Source organism: Mastigoproctus giganteus, chromosome 5, assembly GCF_048544385.1.
Source record: "Mastigoproctus giganteus isolate SK-2022 chromosome 5, ASM4854438v1, whole genome shotgun sequence".
Classification (NCBI taxonomy): Eukaryota; Metazoa; Arthropoda; class Arachnida; order Uropygi; family Thelyphonidae; genus Mastigoproctus; species Mastigoproctus giganteus.
The window spans coordinates 239,753,251-239,778,328 of record NC_143579.1 but is presented as its reverse complement, the minus strand read 5'-3'; the positions used below and the strand labels follow the sequence as shown (position 1 = coordinate 239,778,328).

At 37.1% G+C, this 25,078-nt stretch overlaps 1 protein-coding gene across 1 annotated transcript in view; it reads left to right on the top strand.

The window, feature by feature from the left end:
- Window positions 1-25,078, top strand: part of LOC150086320 (MAP kinase-interacting serine/threonine-protein kinase 1-like) — a 164,470-nt gene that overhangs the window by 94,922 nt on the left and 44,470 nt on the right. The window contains exons 4-6 of the mRNA XM_090374490.1: window positions 3,160-3,281; window positions 17,852-17,883; window positions 22,242-22,346. Coding sequence (XP_090230616.1) covers window positions 3,160-3,281; window positions 17,852-17,883; window positions 22,242-22,346 — 259 coding nt within the window. The remainder of the gene's footprint in view (window positions 1-3,159; window positions 3,282-17,851; window positions 17,884-22,241; window positions 22,347-25,078) is intronic.

Here is a 25,078-nt window from a genome sequence, read left to right as displayed (position 1 = left end):
GTTTCTGCAATTCTGTCCAGACATGATAGGAGATATCATATGCTGAAAACTTTGTGGATTAACTCTAGACTTGATGGAATCTTCAAGGCACTAGGGAGGAGATTTTTATCAGCATGGTCTGCACTTGTAGGTAGAAAGAATCTGTCTTGTAGAGATGTATTCATTTGAACAAAGGTGGTGCAAGGATTTTTACCAATATCATTGAGAACACCTTAAGGGTTCAGGAGAACTGCTAGTTATATGGGAGTTACAATACAGGCAAATTATTATTGTTGTTGCTCTTATATTATTTCTCCCTGATTGGGGGATTCCACTCCATGATGGGACTGCTACCAAATACACAGGGTGGTTGTAATATCTGGTGTTACTGTTGGTCAAGGAAATCTCTGACTACAGGTGTTCAGGATTCCAACTTTCTGGAGTTCCTTGTAGGTGTTCTCTGGGAGACCTATTGCTGCTAGGCTGCTATGTAGAGTCTTTGGCACCATACCAGTGATTGACACGATGATCGGGATGGTTGATACTTCATGCATATGCCACATCTCCTTGACTTCATGTCTCAGGTTCGTGTACTTCACAATTTTTTCCTCATGGGTTTTCTGGACATTGCTAGTGTTGGGCACCACAATGTCAATCAGGTAGGTAGCCTTTTCCATCTTGTCCACAAAGGTTTTGTCTGGTGTGTTGTGCGGGATGGTCTTATCCGTGATTATGGCGCGTTCCCAATAGAGCTTGTGGGTTCTGGTCTCTAGTACTGCCTGGGGTTCGTACTTGTATGGTACACTTTCTTTGGTCAACTGGTATTTCCTCGCTAGCTTCTGATGTATTATCCTGGCTACCTCGTCGTGTCTATGAGTGTACTCAGTCTGGGTACAGGATCACCTTGCAACCCGCGGTGTAGTGTTGGATTGTTTCTGAGGCCAGGTGGCATCGTTGACATGTGTCATCTGACATTCTGGGCTCCTTTGCGATATATTTATATATTTTCTATAGTTTCTGGTGTTGATTACCCGGTCTTGGATGGCCAGCATGAATCTTTCAGTCTCAGGGAAGAGAGTCTCACTTGAGCCGTGCATTGGAAGCAGTGTTATCAATATGATCTTGATGGAGGTCATTGTAGTGTCTGCCATGGAGTGTTCTCTTTGCCCATCTTTCTAACTTCGTTTCTTGTGCCATCTGGGTGGGTGGGGGTTCCTCACTTATGTTGAGTGGGGTATACCACTTATCTATCTTCCTTATAGCCCCCTGGTGGAGTGGTGCTGTGTTGTTCTCGAAGTAATCCTTCAGGTTAACTATTGCTGTTTTCTGTTGCTCTATCAGGCCCCTTCCTCCCTCTTTCTGAGCTATTGTTAGTCTCTCCACTGCTGACTTTGGGTAGTGTTGGCGGCTCTTATTATTATTATAATAATAATAAGGATGCAAGGAAGACTGAGGCTTATGCTGCACCAGCCAAAAAAATTCCCGAGTTACCCTGAGAGAGAGAGAGAGAGAGAGAGAGAGAGAGAGAATAGAAGGGGAATCACCAAGTGAGAGAAGAATGATGATATCCAGCTCAGGACCCCGAGTGTGCCAAGCCCAAGATATGAAGTTTTCTGACAGTGTAAATAGGCAGCCAGGAAAGCCCATGGTGTTCTATCGATTTATTCAACATTTGGTAATTGTGCCATCAGATATGGAGGTCATAGTCCCACTGTATAAGGCAATTGTAAGATTTAAAATACTCTGTTCAAGTATGGAGATATCATTTAAAAAAAGAGCTTCTTGAAAGGGTCCAAAGACAGGCAAGTTGTATGGTGAGATCAGCAAATGGGCGACCATATGAGGTAAGACTGAATATGTGGGCTACAGAGTTTGGCAACCAGGCACCTCAGAGATGACTTGATTGAGCTTTATAAAGCTCTGAGAGGGGTTAGTAAAATGAATGAAGGTGGGATTTTCACTGTTATGAAGAATTCCAGAACTAGAGGACATAAATTCAAATAGGGGAAAAGGTTTAGGCTAGATCGTTGGAAATTTTCTTTTAGCCAATGAGTCATTGATTGCTGGAACAGGTAGTTGAGGCTGACAGTTTGAATAAATTCATAGGTCAAATGGATAGTTATCTGTGTGAGGAGTGAAGCAATTATTATGTCTTATTTTTTCTTTTTCTTCTGCTTTATTATAATTACTGATAGTGACATCGCCTCCTTCCCAGTAGGTAGTAGATAATTTCCACTACTTATGTGATTTGGGAAGTGTACATACTTTTGTGTATTTTTACCGTTTGAGGCATCATTTTCTTTAGTTTCACTACAGACTGCTTTCCTATCAGCTCTCAGCTTTTTTGGTTTCCCTCGAGGAATGTTAATTTTATAATTTCTGCAATTTATCAGTCCATCAGAAATATTTCTTCAGTTTGTCTTGAGTCACTGTCAAAGGCTCATTTTTTGCTACATTAAGATCACTCCAAATTGATTTTGTTTGCCCTTGAATGGCAGAACCAGTGAGAGGGCAATTTAGGTGAGTTTAATTGTCAAACCAGACATTTAAAATCTTTTTCATCTAAGCATTGAAATTTCTCAATGTAGAAATTCTTTTGAGAATATTCCTTATTGTGCTCCTCAGTAATGCTTGGAAACTTTTGGTTTTAAAACACGTAAAAAATTATATAAGAAACATGGAATCTCTACGTGCATTTTTTCCTGAGTATATTATTTTCAAAGCACAGTTCTCTTTCTGAATTCTGTGGTTAAGAAAAGTAAGTTCTTTCCTCATTTTCCAGTCCCAAGAAAATTCTAACATTCATGAGAGTTGTAAACTTATTTAAAAGGTTATTAGTGGTTTGAAAAACTGAAATGAATAAATAGTTTATAGGAAATTATTTAAAACTGAAACCTCTGAAAGGTAAATTTCCAAGAGCAGGAAAGAAATTCCCATGCCTATCAGGAGCTTGAATATTTGCTTATAGAGTACATATTAAGATTAAATTAATATTTTTACAAAACTTGTACTTCACAGATGAAAAAAAATTTACACAGATGAAAAGATTATTGTGATAATCACTTTATTGTAATAAACAGATTTTCTATTGTGTATATGTGTGTTGAAACTTGTTTAGCATTATATTTAAAAAAGTAATTTAAGGCAAAAATTTATTTAAAATTCTGTGTATTTTTTTAGATCATAGATAAATCTCCAGGTCATAGTCGCTCACGGGTATTTCGTGAAGTAGAGACATTCCATCATTGTCAGGGACATCAAAATATCATTCAACTCATTGAATTTTTTGAGGAACAAGACACGTAAGTGATTATTACATATTAAATTTACAGTTGATGATTCCTAAATTAGTGCATTTTGTACATCTGGTTTCTTTCCTTAAATATTCATATTTAAATAAACATGTTCAAATTTACATACCTGTAAATTTTTACACTTGGGGGATTTTCAGAAATTAGATATCATTTATCATTTTATGAACAATTTACTTTTCTTCTGGATTTCTGTCAAGTTTGTCTTTGACAGAAAAAGGAGATTTCTGACTCTTTTGAGAGTGTACTCCTCAGCTGTTGGATAAAAATTTCCATGTAATAAGTGAGAAAGAAATTGTAATAGAAGTTGCTTTTCATCCAAAAGTCAGCAGCCTTTGCTAGTGGTTTTTATGATGACAGTGTCACAATGACCATTTGTCCAAGAGTTTTTACACACACCTTAATAAATTCTGTATCTTTCACTCAAAACCGATTTTTTTTTTTTTTTTTTTTTTTTTTTATTTCTCAACAGAAGTTTTTCCCAACAAACTGTAAACAATTTCTTTGTGGTTAAAATTTTGTGAACAGTGAAAAACAAACTCTGATCTGTAAAATTGGACAAGTGAGCATATCACAACAAAAATTTATTCTGTTTGATGAGCACATAGTAGGAAATTAAATTTGTCATAGTGGCATTACATTTTTGGATCTTACCAAAAACTTTTAAGGTTAAGTCCTTTTGAATCTTGAGATTCTGAATACAAAGTACCATACTGTATGAGGGGTGTTTAAAAAGCGCATGGCCTGACTATGGAAGGTTATTTGAGGAGTCTGGTTACATGTTAATTTTCGACATAGTCCCCTTTGGAGTCAATACATTTTTGCCACCAATGCTGCAATGTGCTGATTCCAGCTTCAAAGAAAGTTTTCTCTTTGGTCCTCCAGGAATGTATCCACTGCAGCAGTGATATCACTTGGTGGGGAAATGGATGCCAGCCAGGTATTTTTACAAATTAGGAAATAAGTGCTAGATCTGGTGAATATGGGAGATGGCCCAAGGTTTTGAAGCTGCAATCATGCAGTGTAGCCATGGCAATGGCAGGCTTGTGAGCAGGCACTCTATCCTATTGGAACAAGTCTCTTTTGCTGAGTTTTCCTTGGTGTTTTCATGCACCTCACAAAGTCTTTTTAATATGCCCCTATAACTGTCTGGCCTTTCTGAAGCTAATCCACTAGAAACACTCCATCAGCATCCCAAAAAATTGATGCCATCACCTTGTCAGCAGAAGGAATCAACTTGGCTTTCTTTAGTGGGGGAGAAGAGCTGTGTTCCTACTGTTTAGACTGCTCCTTTGTCTCTGGCTGAAAGGGACCACCATTTCATCCGTGTCTCAAACTTTGCAAGGAAATTTGCTGGATCTGCTTGAAAACAATGCTGATATTCACGTGATTTGATAGCTCATGCATTTTTGAACTGCTGTCAAAATTTTTGGACCCATTGTGCTGACACCTTTTTCATAGCAAGGACCTCTGTTATTATGGTACACATGTTCCAATGAGACACCCAAGGTGCTGGCAATATATTGAACTGCCACTCATTGATCACTCATTATTAGATCATGTATACTGTCATCTACTTCTGGAGTGATAGACGTTGCAGGTCTCTCACAGCAACATGAGTTGCCTTCCAGGTTCTTCATCGTCATCATGAACTTGGTCCGGCTTGGGTCTTTTAAGACCTGTTCCATTATAGCTCTCTCGACACCTCTGTAGCCAGGTGGGCAGGAGCAGCAGTGCGTAGCACACGCTTCTTGATTGACCGGGGTTCGAGCCCGTGACCACCAAATACGGAGGATGCTGAAAGGTCAGGGAATGACCACCGCATATCCCCAGAGCAATATGGCCTTAGTTGCTAATGCTCCTAAAAACCAAATAACAACATTATAGCTCTCGGAGGTGGTCTTGATCTCGCCATTGTTGTCTTGGTCGACCAACATCTCTCTTGCCTGTAGGTTTGTGTTTAAAGGCTAATTTTGGAATCCAGTCTGGGTTCATCCTTTTTATGTAGCTGATCCATTTTTCCTGATACTGTTTTATGTCATTTACTATGTTATCTACTTTTAATTTCTCGCGGATATCTAAATTTCTTTGGTGATCTAGTCTTGTAAAGCCTAATAATGGTCTTAAAAATCTCATTTGTGCTGCTTCTAGTTTGTGTGCATCTTTCTTATTTATGACCCAAGTCTCACAGCTGTAGAAGAGGGCTGGTTTTGAAGTGATGTTGTGCAGTCATAATTTTGTTTCAGTTGTCATTTGTTTTCCGAAGTGGTGTTTAATCATTCCATTCATTTTATTATATTTTTGTAGTTTAGTGTGGATGTCTTTCCCTTCATTTGATATTAAATTTCCCAAATAGGTGAAGTCAGATATTTGTTCTATTATTTTATCATCAATAACAATTTTGACTATTTGTATGTTTTTTCCACATAATCCCATTGATTTTGTTTTTGAGGTGGAGATTTTCATATCTTACTTTTTTACCTATTTTATTAAGTTCATTTGCTGCTATCTGTAGTTCATCTTCGGATTTTGCAATTATAACTTGATCATCGGCATATAATATAGTTTGGATTTTATTCCTGTTGTTCAACTGTATTCCGTTGTTAATTGTTTGTTTCCATTCTTTAAGAATTAAATAAATTTGGTGATAGTCCACATCCTTGTTTGACTCCTTTATTGGGTCTGATAGTTGGCCATTAGAATATTTTATACAGACTTTTGAGTTTTTATATAGGCTTTGGATCACTTTCTGGAGTTGGGTTCGGATATTTTCTTTATGTAGAATCTGCCAAAGTTTTTCACGGTTTACATTGTTATATGCTTTTTCATAATCAATAAACAGCAGAAATGTTGGTAGATTGAATTCTCTTCTTTTCTCCAAAATTTGTTGTAGTGAGAAAATGGCATCTATTGTGCTTGTCCTTTTCCTGAACCCACATTGTTCTTCTTCTAAGAATTGTTCACTGTATTTATTAAGTTTATTCTTTAGTATATTAGAGTATAGCTTTGCAGCAGTGTTATCCCTCTGTAGTTGTTAGGGTTATTTCTGGAGCCTTTTTTGTGTAAATTGAATACTATTCCTGTTTCCCAATCTTTGGGTATCTGTTGCTTATGCTATATGATGTTAAATAATTTTAGTAGTGCGTTTTTTAGTAAGGTGCCCCCATATTTAAATTGTTCTACATTCAAATTGTCTATGCCCGGGCTTTTTCGGTTTTTTTATTTTTGTAATATTAACTCTAGTTCTTCCATTGTTATATTTTCTTCATCTTCCAATTCCCTAGTGCCTGGATTATACCATAGTTTGGAATAGTGTTGCTTCCATTCTGCTTGGGAGATGGAGTTGGTTTTTATTTGATCATTTGTGTCTAGTTGTAATTTCTTAAAAATTTTAAAACCTCTTCTCTGTGGGCCCGTGTTATCACATTCTAAAGATTTAACAGATTTATCCCAGTCATCTCGTCGGATTCTTCTGGTTAGTTTTCTGACTTCTGCTCTAAGCTTTTTATATTTTATGTGTAGATGTAGGTCTTTAGTTAGGAACAGTTTATAGGTATTTTTTTTTTCTCATTTATTGTTTGTTTCAATTCTTCATTCCAAGTTCTTAGTCATTTTTATTTTTTATAGGTTTATATCCAAGACTTTCTTCAGCAGCTCTCAGAATTGATTTTTTTCATGTTTGATCAGATTTCCTCAACATTATCACTTTCATCTGATTTGAGTTCATCTTTCAATCGACTTTCATATAGGAATTTAGTACTTTCATCTTCCAACTTCCAACAAATGTATTTTTAATTTCTTAGTAGTTTTTATTGGTATTTTCTTCTTTTTGTTTTGAAAGTGCTTTCTACTAGGTAGTGATCACTGTCAATTTCACTGCCTCTGAATACTCTGTCTCTAATTTTGTCATTTAAATTTTCATTAATGATAATATAAGAATACCGGACAATCCTAATCATACAGCCAATACGCTTGATCTTTTTCTCACAAACAACCCTTCTAAGTACGCGGTCGAAGTGAGAGGTCCTTTAGGCACTTCAGATCACAACTTGGTGATTGTCTCTTCTCCAGTGGAACCTTTATCTCATGGCTATTCCCAACCTCGTGTTGTTTGGCATTACAAGAATACAAAATGGGATGACCTGCGAGACTTCTTTTCTTCTTTTCCTTGGTCAGATTACTGTTTCAAAACTTCTGATGTAAACATTTGCTCAGATTGTGTCAGTGAAATTATTCTTGCAGGAATGGAATCCTTTATCCCCCACTCCATTTTAAAATCTCGTCCTTTATCTAAACCTTGGTTTTCCAATAAATGTGCTAAGGCTGTTCAAGAATGTTGCATATCATAATTGGCTCGTTTCTAATTCTCCAGTTTCATTTTCTGCGTACACCAAAGCTCGCAACATTTGTAAAGCAGTTATTAATCAATCAAAACTAGAGTTTGAACAGGCTAAGAGTAGAAAACTGGCTTCTTGCCCTAATGCTAGCTGAGCATTCTGGTCTCTTGCCAAAGCTATTGGCCACAACTTTTGCCCAACTCTGCTCCCACCTCTGTCCAAACCAGATGGTTCTGTTGTCACTTCAGCCAAGGATAAAGCTGACCTGCTAGCATCCCATTTTTTTCCAACTCAAGTATTAATGATCTTGGTAAAACAATTCCCACCATTCCCAACATGTTCCATTCAATGCCCCCTGTGGTCTTCCGTCAAAAGGATGTCAGAAGGATTTTGACGAATCTTGATGCTAAGAAAGCTCCAGGTTCCGATGGTATTTCTCCACTTGTTCTCAAAACCTGTGCTCCTGAACTTACTCCTATTCTTTGTCGCCTTTTTTCACTTTCTAATTCCAAAGGTGTTTTTCCTTCTGCTTGGAAATTTGCTCATAATCCCGCCAGTTCCTAAAAAGGGTGACAAATCCCTCCCATCCAATTATCGTTCCATTGCAATTACTTCTACTCTTTCTAAAGTAATGGAGAAATCAATTAACCGCCAACTCTTACACTACCTAGAAACCTTCCGTCTGATCAACGATTGCCAGTATGGATTCAGTCAGTGTCAATCCACTGGTGATATTCTGGCTTTGTTACCCATTTATGGACTAATTCAATGGAAAGGTTCGGTGAAACACAAGTAGTTGCTCTTGACATCTCAAAGGCTTTTGATCGTGTTTGGCATAAAGGTCTTCTAAACAAGCTTCCATCTTATGGTTTGCCAACTGTTTTTAGTAATTGGTTATCCAGTTTTCTCTCTGATCGCTCACTGAGGGTGATGGTAGATGGCTCTCTGTCTTCTAACTTCTCCACTAATGCCGTTGTCCCCCAAGGTTCAGTTCTTTCCCCCACTCTTTTCCTCTTGTATATTAATGACCTTCTTCCATTGACTGGAAATCCTATCCATAGTTTTGCCGATGATAGCACATTGCATTCCACTTTCCATTTTGAGAAACCTTGTCCTGCTCAATCAGCTTCAACTTCTCGAAAATCTGCTACCAATTCCTTAAATGCTGATCTTCAGGTAATTCTCCAGTGGGTCAAAGACAACTTAGTTGATTTCAACCCTTCTAAAACTCAGTCTTGTCTTATATCTCGCAAAAAAGGATTCTTCTGCTCCTATGCTTATCTTTAGTGACACTCCGATTTCTAGGCAAAATGATATATCTCTTTTGGGGATTACCTTGACTTCTAATCTCTCTTGGCACAAGCACATTACAAATATTGCTTCCTCTGCATATAAAAAACTTGGTTTTCTCTTTCGCTCTCGGCGTTACTTTTCTTCCAAACAGCTGCTCACTCTGTATAAATTGCAAATCCGCCCTGCCATGGAATATTGTTCCCACATCTGGGGTGCTGCCCCCAAAACCTCTTTCAGGCTTCTCGATTCCATTCAGAAGAGGGCAGTTATGTTAATTAATGATTCATCTTTAACAAAGTCTATCCACTTGCTGTCTCATAGACGTACTGTTTCTGTTGCATGCCTCTTCTACAGATACTTCCATGGGCACTGTTCTTCTGAATTGGCTTCTATAATTCCCGCTCTCTCTTTCAAAACAGTCCGAACACGTGCCGCCACCAGCCAACATCCATTTACTGTCCAACTCCAAACTCACAGAACCAACTTTTCATCTTCCTCGTTTATTCATTCAACTGCCGTTTTCTGGAACAACCTTCCTTCATACGTATTTCCTGAAAATGACAGTCTACAGACGTTCAAGTCCAATGTCAACAAATATCTTCTTTTGTCTTCTCAACCTCCAACCCAAGCATGGTACTAAGTACCATAGATTCTAATACCTCTCGTGTTTGGGGTTTACATAAAAAAAAATATATATATACATATATATAATCTATTATGGACTTTGTTTCTTGCTTCCCATGTGAATTTATGGATATTCTTGTGTCTGAAAAAAGTATTTGTAATTTTAAGTTTATTAAAAATGCAGAAGTCTATCTGGTATCTTCCATTATTGTTGACCACAGTTTGCCTTCTGATCCTATACATTTGTCTACCGATTGAGCACCAACCCTTGCCTTAAAATCTCCTACCAGTATGAGATACTTGTTTTTGTTAGTTTGGTCTATGATCTGTTGTAATTCGTCATAAAATTCTGCGTCTTCATCAGTGTTGCCTTCTACTGGTGCGTATATGCCAATGTTTGTTATTGTATAAGATTAGAATTTTTAGTCTTAATTTCAATATTCTGGGTGATATCCCAAAGTAGTCTAATATTTTGTTTTTCCATTCTTTTATTATAACAGCAACTCCCGATGATGCCCACATTTCACTTGGTACGCCAGAGTATATCATTATGAAGTTACCTATTTCTTTGGATCCTTCGTTCTTCTTTTTTGTTTCAGTAATGACTGCTATGTCAATATTTCTATTTTCTAGTTCCATGGTCAATTCATCTAATTTGTGATTTATTCCCCTAACATTCCAAGTTGCTACTTTAAGTTCCTCAATCATAGTCCTATATCCATTGCCTAGATCATTACCCTTGAGATCCGTCCAGTTTTTTCCCTTGAGCTTATTTCGAGTATTTAGAATGTCCCCAGGATAGGTTACCAGCCTTTCGCGGGGTAAGTCTAGTGGTGGAGCTGCCACCTTATAGCCTCTAGACAGCCTTCAGATACAGCATTTCCTCTGTATGTGATGGGACAGTTATGCCGCTGTGACTCGGTTGCCAGAGCCTCATCTGTGGAAACGGGTCAGTTCGCCCCGAGAAGGTGAGGTTGACATTTGGGTAGGAGAGGTTATGGAATGCAATTCACCACCACTTGAACACACCCAGGTTCTTCTTTCCTCACTTAAATTCTGTTGCCCACTTCTGAACCATGGAATATGAATGGGCATGTTCGCCGCAAGGTGACTGATTCTGCCCATCTTTCGTCATTCACACAACTTTGTTGTCTTCAAGACTGTAATTAAAAGTCTTATTGAAACTGTTTGAAACTTGCTGAGTTACTTTTTCAGTGTTATATACATTAAGTACAGAAATTTTTAACACTGTACCACTACTCTTTCATATTTAGGCCATGAACTTTTCAAGAGCCCCTTATACAAAACTTTTTTTTTTTTTTAATTCTTGCCACAGATATGCATTTAAAGGATTCATTTTTTATTAAGTGCTTCTTGGAAACATCCATTAAGAAAAAAAAAACAAGGAATTAATTTCAATCCACAATTTTTTTAGAGGGGGGAAGAAGAGTTGTGTTTCTCTGTTTGGACTGCTCCTTTGTCTCTGGCTGAAAGTGATGGACCCATATCTCATCCATGGTCCCAAACCTTGAAAGGAAATTTGCTGGATCTGCAATACTTCAATATATTCAAAGAACAGATTTAAAAGGCACAAAAATCAAAAAGAATTCAGCAGAAATTGCATTCTGATGGACATACATCATGGTTAAGGGAAAGTCGGGTTTCCCAGGTTTAACTAACCTGGTAAGCTATTTTGATACAGTTACTCGTGACCTGGACATAAGTAATAATTTTGACATAGTTTATTTGGATTTTAGCAAGGCATTTGACTCAGTCCCTCATGACTGGTTACTGTATAAGCTGGAAAACTTGTTGGGATCATGGGCAAGATGTTAAGATGGATCACAGGATGGCTGCAGGGCAGAAGGTTGTATTAATGGTTGTTTTTCACATTGGTGTAATGTCAGAAGCAGAGTTTCCCCTAAGGATCAATTCTTGGACCACTGTTGTTTTTGATTTTCATAAACAACATTGACGTTTGTCAAGTGGACCAATCTGATTGGTCCACTTGACATCGATGGTTCGACTGTTGATGATCCTGCTCAGATAGCAAACAAACTGAATGAGTATTTTGCATCTACCTTAATAATTCCTCACATGTGAGGAATTATTAAGGTTTGAAAATGGCAGAAGGTTATCAAATTGTAGCAAGATACTTAATGATTTTTTAATAACTGAGAGCAAAGTGGAAGAGAAATTGTTGTAGTTAAACGTAAGAAAAGCACCTGGGGTGGATGGGATCTATCCAGTTATATTAAAGGAGGCGGCAAAGCAACTAAGCAAACCCTTAGCCATAATTATGAGAGCATCCTTGGACTCAGGGGAGGTTCCCACGGACTGGAGATGTGCAAATGTATCCCCAATTCACAAAGGGGGATCGAGGGGTGACACGAGTAATTACAGACCAGTTAGTTTGACTTCTGTTCCGGGTAAAATAATGGAGTCGCTGGTTAAAGATGCATTGCAGGATCATCTAGAGAAGACTGCAGCAATAATTCAGACACAGCATGGGTTTGTTAAGGGAAAGTCTTGTCTGACAAATTTGATAGGATATTATGATGTGGTTACAAAGGAACTGGATGCAAAAAATAATTTTGATATCATATATTTGGATTTCAGGAAGCTTTTGACACTGTTGCGCATGAAAGACTATTGTACAAATTGGAGCAGAATGGTATTAAGGGTAAGTTGCTACAATGAATAAAAGGATGGTTGCTACAATGAATAAAAGGATGGTTGCTACAATGAATAAAAGGATGGTTAAGTGGGAGAAGACAGAGGATGGTAATCAATGGGTGCTGCTCTTCTTGGACTAATGTTATTAGTGGAGTCCCACAGGGTTCGTGTTAGGTCCACTGTTGTTTTGTATATTTATCAATGATATTGATGAAGGTATATCAGGCTTAATGTCGAAGTTTGCAGATGATACAAAGGTTGGCAGGGTTGTTAATGACAGTAATGGCAGTGTGCTACTGCAGGATCTAGATAATTTGGGCAGATGGGCTAAGAAGTGGCAATTGAAGTTTAACCTTGACAAATGCAAAGTACTGCATATGGGTAGAAGTAACCCCAGAGAAACGTACCAACTGTGTGGTACTACACTTAAGGTGGTAGAAAATGAAAAAGACCTGGGAGTAATTGTGCAGGCAGATATGAAGTTTTCTGAGCAATGCAGACAGGCTGCCAGGGCAGGTCATGGGGTTTTGTCAATGATATATAGGAATTTTGCTAGCAGGGAAAAGGAGGCGATTATCCCTCTGTATAAGGCAATGGTCAGGCCACGCCTTGAGTACTGCATACAGGTCTGGAGGCCTCATTTTAGAAAGGATGTAGATTTACTTGAGCATGTACAGAGAAGGGCAACAAGATTGGTGAGGGGAAATGAAGGGATCCTCTTACCAAGAGAGGCTTAAGTTCTGCAAATTGCAGTGGCTGGAGACTAGGCACCTGCGTGGTGATCTGATTGAGGTATATAAGGCCTTGAATGGGTTGAGCACGCTGAATTCTGATGGGATCCTTCCACTTGTTCAGATTACAAACCTAAGGGGGCATAAATTCAAATTAAGAAAAGGCAGATGTAGAATAGATGTGCGGAAATTTGCCTTTAGCCAGCGGGTGGTTAATTCCTGGAACAAACTTCCATCTATCGTGGAAGTTGATAGGTTGAATAAATTTAAGGAGGAACTGGACAGGCATTTGGAGGAATGGTGTGATTTTTTTTTTTTTTTTTTTTTTTTGGCTGATGCTGCATAAGCTCACACATTTGGTTTCTTGCATGACATGCTGCTACTACTACTATTACTACGTGGAGATAGAGGACATGATGTCAAAATTTGAAGATGATATAAAGATTGGGGGTCATTCATGATCAATTGTAAGCAGTTCCCCATGACTTGGAAAGACTTCAAGGATGTTCAGAAAATGCAGTAAATAGAGGCTTACACTTGGGAGATAGCTTATAAGTTGAGGATAGGATAGCTTTATAAGCTTACCCTAGGATAGTTTATAAGTTGAGAATAATTCTCAAATAATGCTTTGGATAAGTTGAGAATAATTCTCAAAAAGTTTCTTTGTGTATTTTGCTTGAAATATTTAATTTATTTTTGTAATATATTATTATGCAAATAGGAACATAACTAAAATCTGTATGATCTTTTAAGGACATTGACCTTAAAAAATGGAATACAGGTCGACCCTCACTAATCCGGCAGCATTGGGGGCTGCCAGATTAGTGAGTTTGCCAGATCACCGGTGGTTATTTTAGCACATACAGTTTACCCAACAGCTAACTACCTCCTCCTACCTTTAACGCGTTGACTGCCAAGCTAGTTTAAGAAAAAAATTCCCCAGGGGTCAAAAAATATTTGACAAATAATTTGATTAGTAATTCTAAAATAAATATTGTAATGTCTGTGTTGTTTTTTTGCTTAAAATATAAAAAAAAAGACTTTTTTTTTTTTATGTCCCATATATGTGGTCGACGTTCACCCAGTAGGTTACTTTATTTCTTGAGAAGCTGTGTCGGCCACATAAGTGTAATGCTATTATGGCATACATATGAAGGTCGTTTGTGATTAGTTTATTGCATGTGTGGCGAGCGCTGCAATAAAACTAATTGCGATAAAATAAACTCTCAAACATCGCAATAAGTTTGTCAGTATTGTTAGAGATTTTGTGAAAACAAGTTCGTTAGCATGCTTTGTTATCCATCATATTGTGTTGTGATTTTCCGCAAGTTTGTACAAGTGTGTTGTAAAAAAAAAAAATCTAAAAAGGAATGGCTAAAAGAAAATTAGTAAAATAAGAGGAACTGAGAGAACTTGCTGGAATTTACAATTAAGCAGAGTTAAACTTCTCACAGGACACGCCGCTGTCAAGTTTTTTCAGAAGTTCAACTTTATCTGTAATGGACAATGTACGGTGTTTGTGCTTTACACCACAAGAGGCACTTCCTTTATGCATTGGAATGATGGCTGGGGCTAAATGTGAGCAGTTTATAATAATAATAAATGCAGAAAAATAAGTGGGAATGGCTTGCCAGTGTTTACGAGTTTTCGCCAACAGCTGATGCTGCAACCAACACCACCAAAACAGTAGCGGCAGGTCAGTGCGCCGACCCAGGAAATTTGAAATTACGTTTGGGGAAATTATGTCTGAATTGGCGGTGGAACCGGATTATTGATGGTCGATCTGTAATAGAATTTTAATTACATTGGCTGCTTGTGTTAGTACTTGAGAGTGGAGACATGATCTCATGGCTGATTCTCTGGATATATGAGAACATGGGTATTAAAAGAGGAGTTTGAGCATTTGGTGGTAATAAGCTTTCCTTGTTATCATATTAATTTGTCTGCTGAAATGAAAACTGCAACAAGTAATCACCAGTGAGTGTTACAGACTTATGTCCAAATCCAGGAAAGGTGAAAAATTTAAATCGCAAACTAGTGGTTAAGCAATTGTAGACAGTCAAGCAAGCTGCGAATTCTGCATGTTATCCTTGCTTGTGCAGAAAGCCTGTTCATGGTCCTCTTTTCTTGCTTGGAAAAAAAAAAAAAAACAATTTGCTTGTTTGTTTTTTTAAACGTTATTTGAAGATCTGAACATAGTTCTTCAGTTCAACATACCTCATATCCAGTACTGAAGTCATTACTCCAGATATGTTGAAGAATATTATTTGAAAATTTATTATACCAACAATTTTTAAGTGTTCCACTTCAATTTTGGAAGTTGATTAAAATAACAGACCAGAAGGTTGATTTGACTTCTTTATAAGGACTTCTTTACAATATACTATTGCCAAGGTTGTGGAGAGTCAGAAACAAGAGGAGAAGATTCTGTTCTTTTGTTCAGCGAGGAAGTACTTTATTGCTGCATGTAACTTCATGATTCACATGTTCCCATTGAAAAGTTATGTTCTTATAAATGCTGAGGTAACATAAATTTCATCATTTGACAGTGCATTATTTCAAAGTTGAAAATTTTTATGGACAAGCTTCCAGTACACCTTGGTGTTGTTAAGATAAAGAAATAGATGAAGCAGTATTGCAGCATCAGTTCTGTCAATTTCATGTGTAAAAACCTACCACATGCTGTTATGAAATTGATGTATAGTACTCCTTGATCAGGGAATTGAGAAATGTACATGAAAGTATTAAACATAGCAAATTCTCACACCATTCTTGGCATTTTAATGATTCCTCATAGCAGTGCCATGTGCTATATGGCACATGCCATATACTGCCAGTGCTATATGGCAGAGAATTTTTAAACAGGTGGGGGGGGGGGGTAACAGTTAAAACCTTCTCTTTCTGGCCATGTTTTGGAAATGGCATTGACACCATAGTCTGAACAGGCAGTGCCGTTATTAAATTGAGTCAAAATTTTGACTAAACATTTCTGAAGAGGTGGAAAATCTGCAACAGTATCTTTCTCAAAGCAATCATAATCATTCGATGTCTAACACAGTCCAGACAGAAATTCACAGATGTTAAGGCAAGTTAATGTTTTTGAAAGTATACTGTACTAGTGCAGTATACTTTTGCAAGTGCAACAGTCCTGTGAATGTATTTTAACATAAAATGCATATATTTTCAGTGAAATTTAATTTATGTGCAGTGTGACTTACAAAACCCTTCAGCTCTGGCTAAAAAATCTCCCGTTTTCCTCTTGTTATTTTTTGATGGACTCTTGCTTTTTTTTTTTCCATAAAAGTCTTGTTTTGACACAAAAAATCTCTTGTGCAATAAACTCCTGCTCTCTGCAAAAAACCTGTTTTTCTCTTATTTTCACACAGGAGAGAAAACTGGAGTATGGTCTACAGCTGTATGATCTGATGGCTAAGGTAAAGAAAGCCAACACGAGAACAATGAAAAACTTCAGATAACTTATGCAGAAAACTAGTTTCCCAACACCGGCCTCTAGCGCTGCTCGCTCGGTAAACAGACAGTAGGTGTTATCGGTCTGGAGCCGAAATCGAGAAGGATATATTGATTGACAGGTAGGCATGGAAAATGATGAAATGATTGGTGGTGGGCGCGACAGATGACAGGTTACTGTGTAGTCATTGGTTGCCATTATAATGTGTATTTATGACTAAAGAACGGTGCATAATAGTTTTGTGATGAACGGCATATAGGTAATAATAGCGATGAATCTTTTAATGATGGAAGAAATTTGTAAGGAAAATAAAATGTTGGTTGATTTTTTGATGAAAACTAAATTAATAAAAGTTTCGTTCTGTTCATTTTTATGGTCTTCATTATATTTTTTTCTCATTATTAAAAGCAGATTTTTGGAGTTTGAGTGTTTTTACTATACTATTGATTTAGGTTTGGTTATGAAAAAAAGGAAAAGATTTCTTTATTTTTTGTTATATTTCGTAATCTGACCTTAAAAATAAAAGTACAGTAATAAAAAATTAATATTTTGTTAATAAACAATTTATGTGCTAGTCCACCCATGATTCTAAAGAAAAAAGGTTAGGTTACCCTTTCCATTTCGGGAGGGGTTCAAGCTCCCGTGGGATTCAAGTGGAGGTAATCTGACCTTTTTTCACCATTAGAGCATATTATTGAACGAGAAATAAAGATACAGTCATAAAAAAATTTATTTTTTTATGAATGTATTTCTAAATATGACTGTGATTCTAAAGAAAAAAGGTTAGGTTACCCCCTCCACTTCGGGAGGGGTTCAAGCTCCCATGGGATTCAAGTGGAGGTAACCTGACCTTTTTTCAACCTTATGGAAAGTGTTCATTAGGGCAAGTTACCATTAGTGCTACTAAAGTGATAATAAACTGATGTTATTGTGTGTTGTGTTCGCGCACCAATCAGCACATCGTTTGCCATGCCTACTTGTCAATCAATATATCATTCTTGACTTTGCTCCAGACCGATAACACCTACCATCTGTTTACTGAGTGAGCAGTGCTAGAGTGCTGTATTGGGAAACTAATTTTCTGCGTAAGTTATCCGATGTTTCTCGTTGTTCTCGTGTTGGCTTTCTTTACCTTAGCCGATCTGATAAACCTATATTATAACTTTTCAATTATAATATAGTGAATAATAGATTGAAGTGAAAAACCATATTCAAACATGCACTAAATTTTGTATTTACATCTTCCTACTAGACATTTATCCGCATTCCTGTTATTTTGTTTTGATGGTACATCATGTGCCACTTTGAGCAAGCATAGTGGCACATTATGTGCAACTATACATGCTCAAAGATAAATAAAGAATTCTTATAAATTGTTAAAGAAGCCCATTTTTCACTTGCTGGATGCTAATTTTGTTTTGGTCTTTTCAGGTTTTATTTGGTATTTGAAAAAGTCAACGGAGGTAAGGAGTTTGAACTTTCATTGAAATTTAATTTCTTGTTAAATAACCAGCAAAAAGAATGATTATGAAATATAAAAATATGAAAAATGCATAAAATATAAAAACTGATATAAAAATTTACAGTATAACAGTAAAAGAATGATATGAACAGTTAAGTCATTGCTATCTATATTATATTTTAAAGCTTGCTTTGAGTCTTTCTTATCATCAGTTATGCTTACAACAGCAGAAAAAGCTTATGATAGGTATTTAATATTCAAAATTCAAGGCCATTAACTATGCTAATGATATAATCACTCATGTGCTCTCCTAAGTGATTCATCACAGGAATAGATCATCAGGCACCAACTACATTTTGTTTCAAATGGGGAATATTTTTCCAGTTTCCCTGTTTCATCCCCCAAGAGGATGAAACATAACCAGAGTATGTGTACCAAGTGCAATAATTGATGCTCATATTAATCATTTGTTAGTTCTTAATTGATCTATAGGCTGTGGTTATTATGTATGACATAATGGCATTAAACAAAAGTGAACTGAGAACTTGATCATGATATATAAGACCGTTCTGTAAAAACACACTAAGATAAATCAAAATGTCATTGTTTGCAATTGTTCTTAACAATGACAGAAGGGATTAATTTAGGTTAGATGGACTCTGCATTATAAAGATAAATTTTTCTTAGCATGGTCTGCTCCTGTTGGTAGAATGAATTTTTTGGACAGAATCGGTGCAAGGTTCTTTTCTAATGCCCCAGAGGATGTTTTATAAATTCAGGTAAACTGCTTATGGAAGGGATAGTAAATAGTCACCACAAAAATATCTGTTACAGGATTATACTTGTACCCTCCTTGAGAGTATATAACCTCTAATTAATTATTCTATGCACAAAAAGAGGCAGCAAAACAGATGTAAAAATCATAATCAGCAGCAGACATAGGCCCAGTATAAACTAAAGTTTTTCTGTGGCCTCTGGCTAATCGTTCATGCTCGTGTCCTCACACAAAAAACAAAAGTTTTTCCTGTGGTCTTTGAGTTATTGTATTAACTGAGATATTTTCTGTAAATGTACAGTGCCATCCTGTGAAAAGGGATTAAATTTTCATTACTGTGAATAAGAGGGGTGGGAAAGGAAGCTGTCCTTATCAAAAGAGGGGAAAGAATGCATTCTCCTTGTCAGAAGCTGCTTGCAGGAAATCAGGTAATTTCGAGGATATGATCAATCCTCGATGAATGTTGAATCTGTTTGGTGTGATATGGCTAGTGGTAGTAGGAATATAGTGCAGGCCAAACTATTTAGAGAAGTATCTAAAGATCTTTTTAGAGTTGAATTCTCTAAAAGGGAATATCAGTGTGGACCACCACCTTTGATTTGAAAGAAAACATAAAGTGAATAATTATGGCAGCTGAGATGGATAGTGGTTGAGGCAACTGATAATTGAGATTCTATCAGAAAATGTAACTGGGGCCTGACAGATTGTAGGTGGAAATAGTCATTATTGAGATTGGAACTGAGACCATGTATATTTGTGAAGTGAATGAGAAAGTTTTTGTGAGGTTTAGATCTTTTCACACATAATAAGTTTATTCTTTTAGTTTCACTATTCATGATACATTCAGTAGATAAAGTAAAAGTAGAGGGAGGAATATGTATGAATTAATGAAATTTTTTGGGTGTGGCATGCACACAATGAGAATATATCCAGCTCCTTGACATAATATAGCCTTGATAATGCCTCTTGCATCCACACTACTTGGATTCCCTCCAGTTACTAGTTGGTAGAGTAGAGTAGAGGTAGCAAAATTATACACTAGGTGATCCATATGTCTCTTAGAGGGTTACCAGTAGGTTTGGAGTGGTGGTCTAATTAATGACTGGCTTGTGTAAACCATTTTAGAGCTGTACTCTTGAAATTCAAGAATATTGGATTTATTCATGATGTTCATCATAACCTCAAGAGATATCACTCAAACTGCATGACAGAAGAGATAGGTTGTGCTGGAGACTAAACGTGTTTCACCACTTCAAGCTTATCTCATAATGGTGGTATTGCACTGGATGATGTAAGTCACCTACCACCTAGTTTTACCTGGTGACACGGGTGGCAATTTTCTGCATGGTGTGGACAGCATACCTCAAACCCTGCTTATGTTGGATCTCATCCACGTAGTCCTCTACAGTATACTTCTTGCAGTATTTCAGACCTTGCATATGGGAGTATCCCCCCAGCACTCCCACCATTGCAAAAGTGCAAGCAGAGCATTTTGGTTGATACAGAACAACCAAATTTACCAAAAGTCTGTCTACTTTACTGAGAAGATGGGACCTGAATATCAGTTCTGTTACATTTTAGACTCACAGGTAGCAAGCTTTAGGGATCATAAAAAAAAAAGAAATCTTCAAGCATGAGCTTGCCTTCCTTGTTCCTAAAACTACCATTGAATGCTTCTTAGAAATTTTGTGCTTGCACTTTCTCAAAATAAAACTTTATTTTCCTGGAGGTTTGAAGTGATAAAACTATTGTTCAGTCTTCAGAACAAATCTCTGGCAATCCCTGGCCGCAACTCAAAGGTCGCGGGTTTGAATCCCACCTCGGGCTTTGATCAAAGTACTGCAAAAACCTTGGGAGGTGCATTATGGCCACAGAAGCCGATGCACCAACAAATACCAAAAAAAAAAAAAAAAAAAAAATCCCTGGCCCTTCTATTATGTTGTACAAGTGATGTCTTGAGGTTATGATGGGCATTATGGTAAGGTCCAGTATTTCTTATATTTTGAGGGTACAACTCGAAAATGATGTTACAGGCCAACCACTAGATCATCCACCTCACTTGAACCTATTGATAATTCTTCAGGGGACATCTGTATCAGCTAGTGTATAATAACTTCACTGCTTCTAATCTGCTGGCCAGTGACTGGAGGGAGTCTGAGTAGTTTTATGCACGGGGATGGTTGTCAAGTCCATATATCAAAGAGCTGGGTATATTCCCAGATGTACACCATATCTGAAAATTTCATTAATTTATACATTTTCCCCTTCACTCTTATTTTATCTAAGTAAATATGAGGGTTTACCTGGAATCTCCGGATGTATCACGAATAAGCAAACTTATCTCGAAAAGATCTAAACCTTCCAAAAACCTACTCCGTTTCAGAGATATACATGATATACACGAACTGAGATCATGTATTTCAGAGATATACATGATCTCAGTTCCAATCTCAATGATGTCGATTTCTGTCTACAACTACTAAACCCCACATGCTTTTCCAACAATCTGAATTATTAGCTGCATCAACTACTACTCATCTCGTTTGTCATAATTATTTTCCTTTCACTTCAAAGGTGGTACTTGTGAAATATGTCTGTTCTAATATTTTTTGTGAGAGACTTCATCTTGAATGCCTCTTCAACTTCTCCAAACAGCTTCAACTTCTCAAATTTATCTTCCCTGTATTGTTCTCCCAACTCTACTAATCACTTGGAACTATTTGACTTCCTTACTCTTTAAAGCTTGACTTTTTCCAGTGAGGTAAGTTTCCTTGGTGATTTTGATGTTTGCAACTCCAGCTGATTCTGCTTACTTGGAACCAGATGGTTGAGATGCTGAGGCTTTTGCAATTACCAATGACCTCATACAGTTTGTTCATTTACCTATCAGAATACCAGACAGTCTTAATGACATACCCAACATCCTTGATCGTTTTTTCACTAACAAATATTCAAATGTGGACAATGTGCTAGTGGTTTTCTAGGCATCTCAGATCACAATTTGGAGATAATCTTTCCTCCAAAGGTCACTCACTCACTCACTCACACACACACACACACACACACACACACACACACACACACACACACACACACACACACACACACACACACACACACACACACACACACACACATTATCTTGGCCTTGTTAAAAAAAAGGAATTTTCTGCATGATTACTATTCACTTTTTCCTTGATTAGATTACTGTTCTAAATTAGCAACTCTCTTGATTCGCTTTGATAGGAAACAGCTTCAACTTCTCCAAACCAGTGCATGTGCCATAAGCATGCGGCATCCATTCACTGCCCAACTCCAAACTCACAGAACCTACTTTTTATTGTACCCGTTTATGCCTTTTATTTCTTTTTTATGGAACAACTTTCCTTTACGTGTATTTCTTGAAAAATTTTACCCAACAATCCATGGAATTTCAAGGCTAATTTTAAGCAATTGAAGGTTTTCTCAGCCTTCAACTCATTTATGGTACTCTAAGTATTGTAGGTTCTAATACCATTTTTATTTTATAAATATGAACAATGTTTATTTTATGAATTTTACAAATTATGTTCAATCTTTTCCAGGACCTTTGCTTGCTCATATCCAGAAGCAAGTAAACTTTACTGAACGGCAAGCAAGTCTAATAATCAAGGATATTGCTGATGCCTTAAAATTTTTACATCAAAAAGGTAGATATTATTAATCAGTTTTCATTTAAGTTGCTAAGATTAATCATGCTTATACTCATGTTTATCTTTGAGTGTTCCTGCTTTGTATCGTCAGCAAACTTAGACATTAAAGTTAATTCTTGGATCGGTGTCATTAATAAATATAAAGAACAATAAAGGATCCAGTATTGAACTTTTTGATACCTCCATTTATGACATTTGGCCATTTATAGCTGCCATGTGTCTGCTGTGATTTAATCATCCTTTATCAACTGCAGTAGCTTGCACTAATGCCCCCTTGTTTCAGTTTTTGCAAAAGTTGTTTGTGTGGAACTGTATCAAAGGCTTTGTTAAAATAAAATAAGGAATCACATTTGTCAGGCATGATCTCCCTTAAATCCATGTTGAGATTGCCTTATACCTCCCTCACTGTACAGAGCATTGTGCATTACTTATTTAACTATGAACTCCACAGAAGTAAAATTTAAAGCAGGTCTATAGTTACTCACTTTTACCCTTTGGACAACCTTTGTGGATTTGTACTTTTACTTGTGCACATCTCCAATCTCTATGGATGCTTCCCCCAAATCTAATAATGCTCTCATTATTATAACTAATGGTTTGATTACCTGTTTTGCTACTTCTTTTAATGTAACTGTATAATTCTATCAGCACCAGGATAAAAGTAAACAAGGTACCTTGTTTACTTTTGTCTGTAAAAGTTTCTCGTCCAGCTCCTTGTAGTTATCATAAAGTCATTTAACTTTCAGTTAATGAAAGTTAAAAGTTCAGTTCAGAATGTCATAAGTCTATCTAATATTAGTATTAGATAGACTTATGAAATTCTCACCTTTAAAAGCTTCTTTACGTGTTAAGGTAAATACAGAATATTTGTTCACTTCATCAGCAACCTATTTGGGATCATTGATACTTTTGCCATTAATTGGATCAATGTGATTCATTCTTTTCCTTCTAGCATTAACATAAGCACAAAAAATTCTTTGTTACTTTTCTTTGCACTCCTAGCCAAAACAGTTTTCATAATCTGCATTGTCATGCCTTAACTCCCTGAGAAACTTCAGTAGAGACTGTTTTGTACTTACTGTGTCTACTGACAGCTTATAATCATCCTATGACCTTTACTTCTCTCTCACTAAGCCCATCAGTTTATCTTATATCAATTTTGGTTTATATGTTGAAAAATACCTCTTTGTTAGTATAAATATAAGATCTTAATAAGGTGGCTGGATCTTATGAAATTTATCTTTGTGCAGCATATTACAAATCATTGAATAAATTACCTTCCAAGGTGTCCTGTCCTCTTTGGAGGATAATTTACTATTGGTAAATTATTAGGAGGATAATAATTTACTATTGGATATTGGTAAATTTCAAGATTGGAATTGATATGTTAATTCAATTCCAATATACAGATGAGAAAAGTACAAGTTATAGGGAAAGATTTTTTTTTTGGCAGATGCAGATAAAGTGCTTCCTTTAGATTTGGCTATTGTATACTGGTGTGCAAAATTTACGGACCAGTCAGGTTTTCACCTGTAGCTTCTCATAGGAGTGGCCTGGATGTGGGAAAATCATACCAAACGAACCTTGTGAGGTACAGAAATGATGAAGGAAACAAAACAGTACAGAGGGACTGTATTCAAAAATGGCAACATAGCACTGGCTGCCATGATACAGATGCACCACTGCCAAAGATGGAACAAAGGGAAGAGGTGGTCCTCAGTAGGAGATATAGCCATCCCTAATGCTGATGCAGGCTTTGCACCGCTTGTGGGCGCCTCCGTAGCCAGGTGGGAAGGAGCAGCAGTGCGTAGCACACGCTTCTTGATTAGACCGGGGTTCGAGCCCGTCACCACCAAATACGGAAGATGCGGAAAGGTCAGGGAATGACCACTGCATATCCCGGAGCAATATGGCCTTAGTTGCTAATGCTCCTAAAAACCAAATAACAAACATAACAAACAGCACCGCCTGTCCATACTTAGAAAAATGATGTTGATAAGTTCTTGTGGTAACATCGTCCATTCCTCTGTCAGCGCCATCTTCAGCTGGTGAACATTTTCTGGTGAGTGTGGACATGCCGCTAGGCATCTCCTCAGAGTGTCCCATATGTGTTTGATGGGATTTAGATCAGAGAAAATGGGCAGGCCAATGCATACGAACAGTGTCCTCAATTTCTAAAAGCATATCAACGGCTGCAGTGCGATGGGGTGTGGCGTTATCATCCATAGACATTAACACTTGCGGCCAATGGCACCTCAAAACAAATGCACGTGGAGGATCACCTCAGTACAGTAGCATGCACCGGTTACAGTACTGCCTTCCAGTATCTGGAGTTGCGTACATCCATCCAAGATAACGCCTCCCCAGACGAGAACACCTCGACCACCACATCGATCCCTTTCAGTGATATTTGTGGGGATGATACCATGTGCCAACCTCTTGCCAGATTATCTGATGTTCAGAATCGCTGCTGAGACTGAATCTACTCTCATCAGTAAAGAGTACCTTAAGTAAAGATTTTATGGTTGTAACACTTTAGAAATAGTGTTGGTCCTTAAGTTTTGCACACCAGTGTAATACTGAGTGAGTTACAAATGGCAAACCCACTACACTGCCATGGAGGACATAGTATATTGTCAATTCAGTGGTGCATCCTTTTACTGTTATGGGCAAGGATGCAGTTTTATCTTATCAAGTGTGCACATACACTTATTTGTATGCTAATGCTA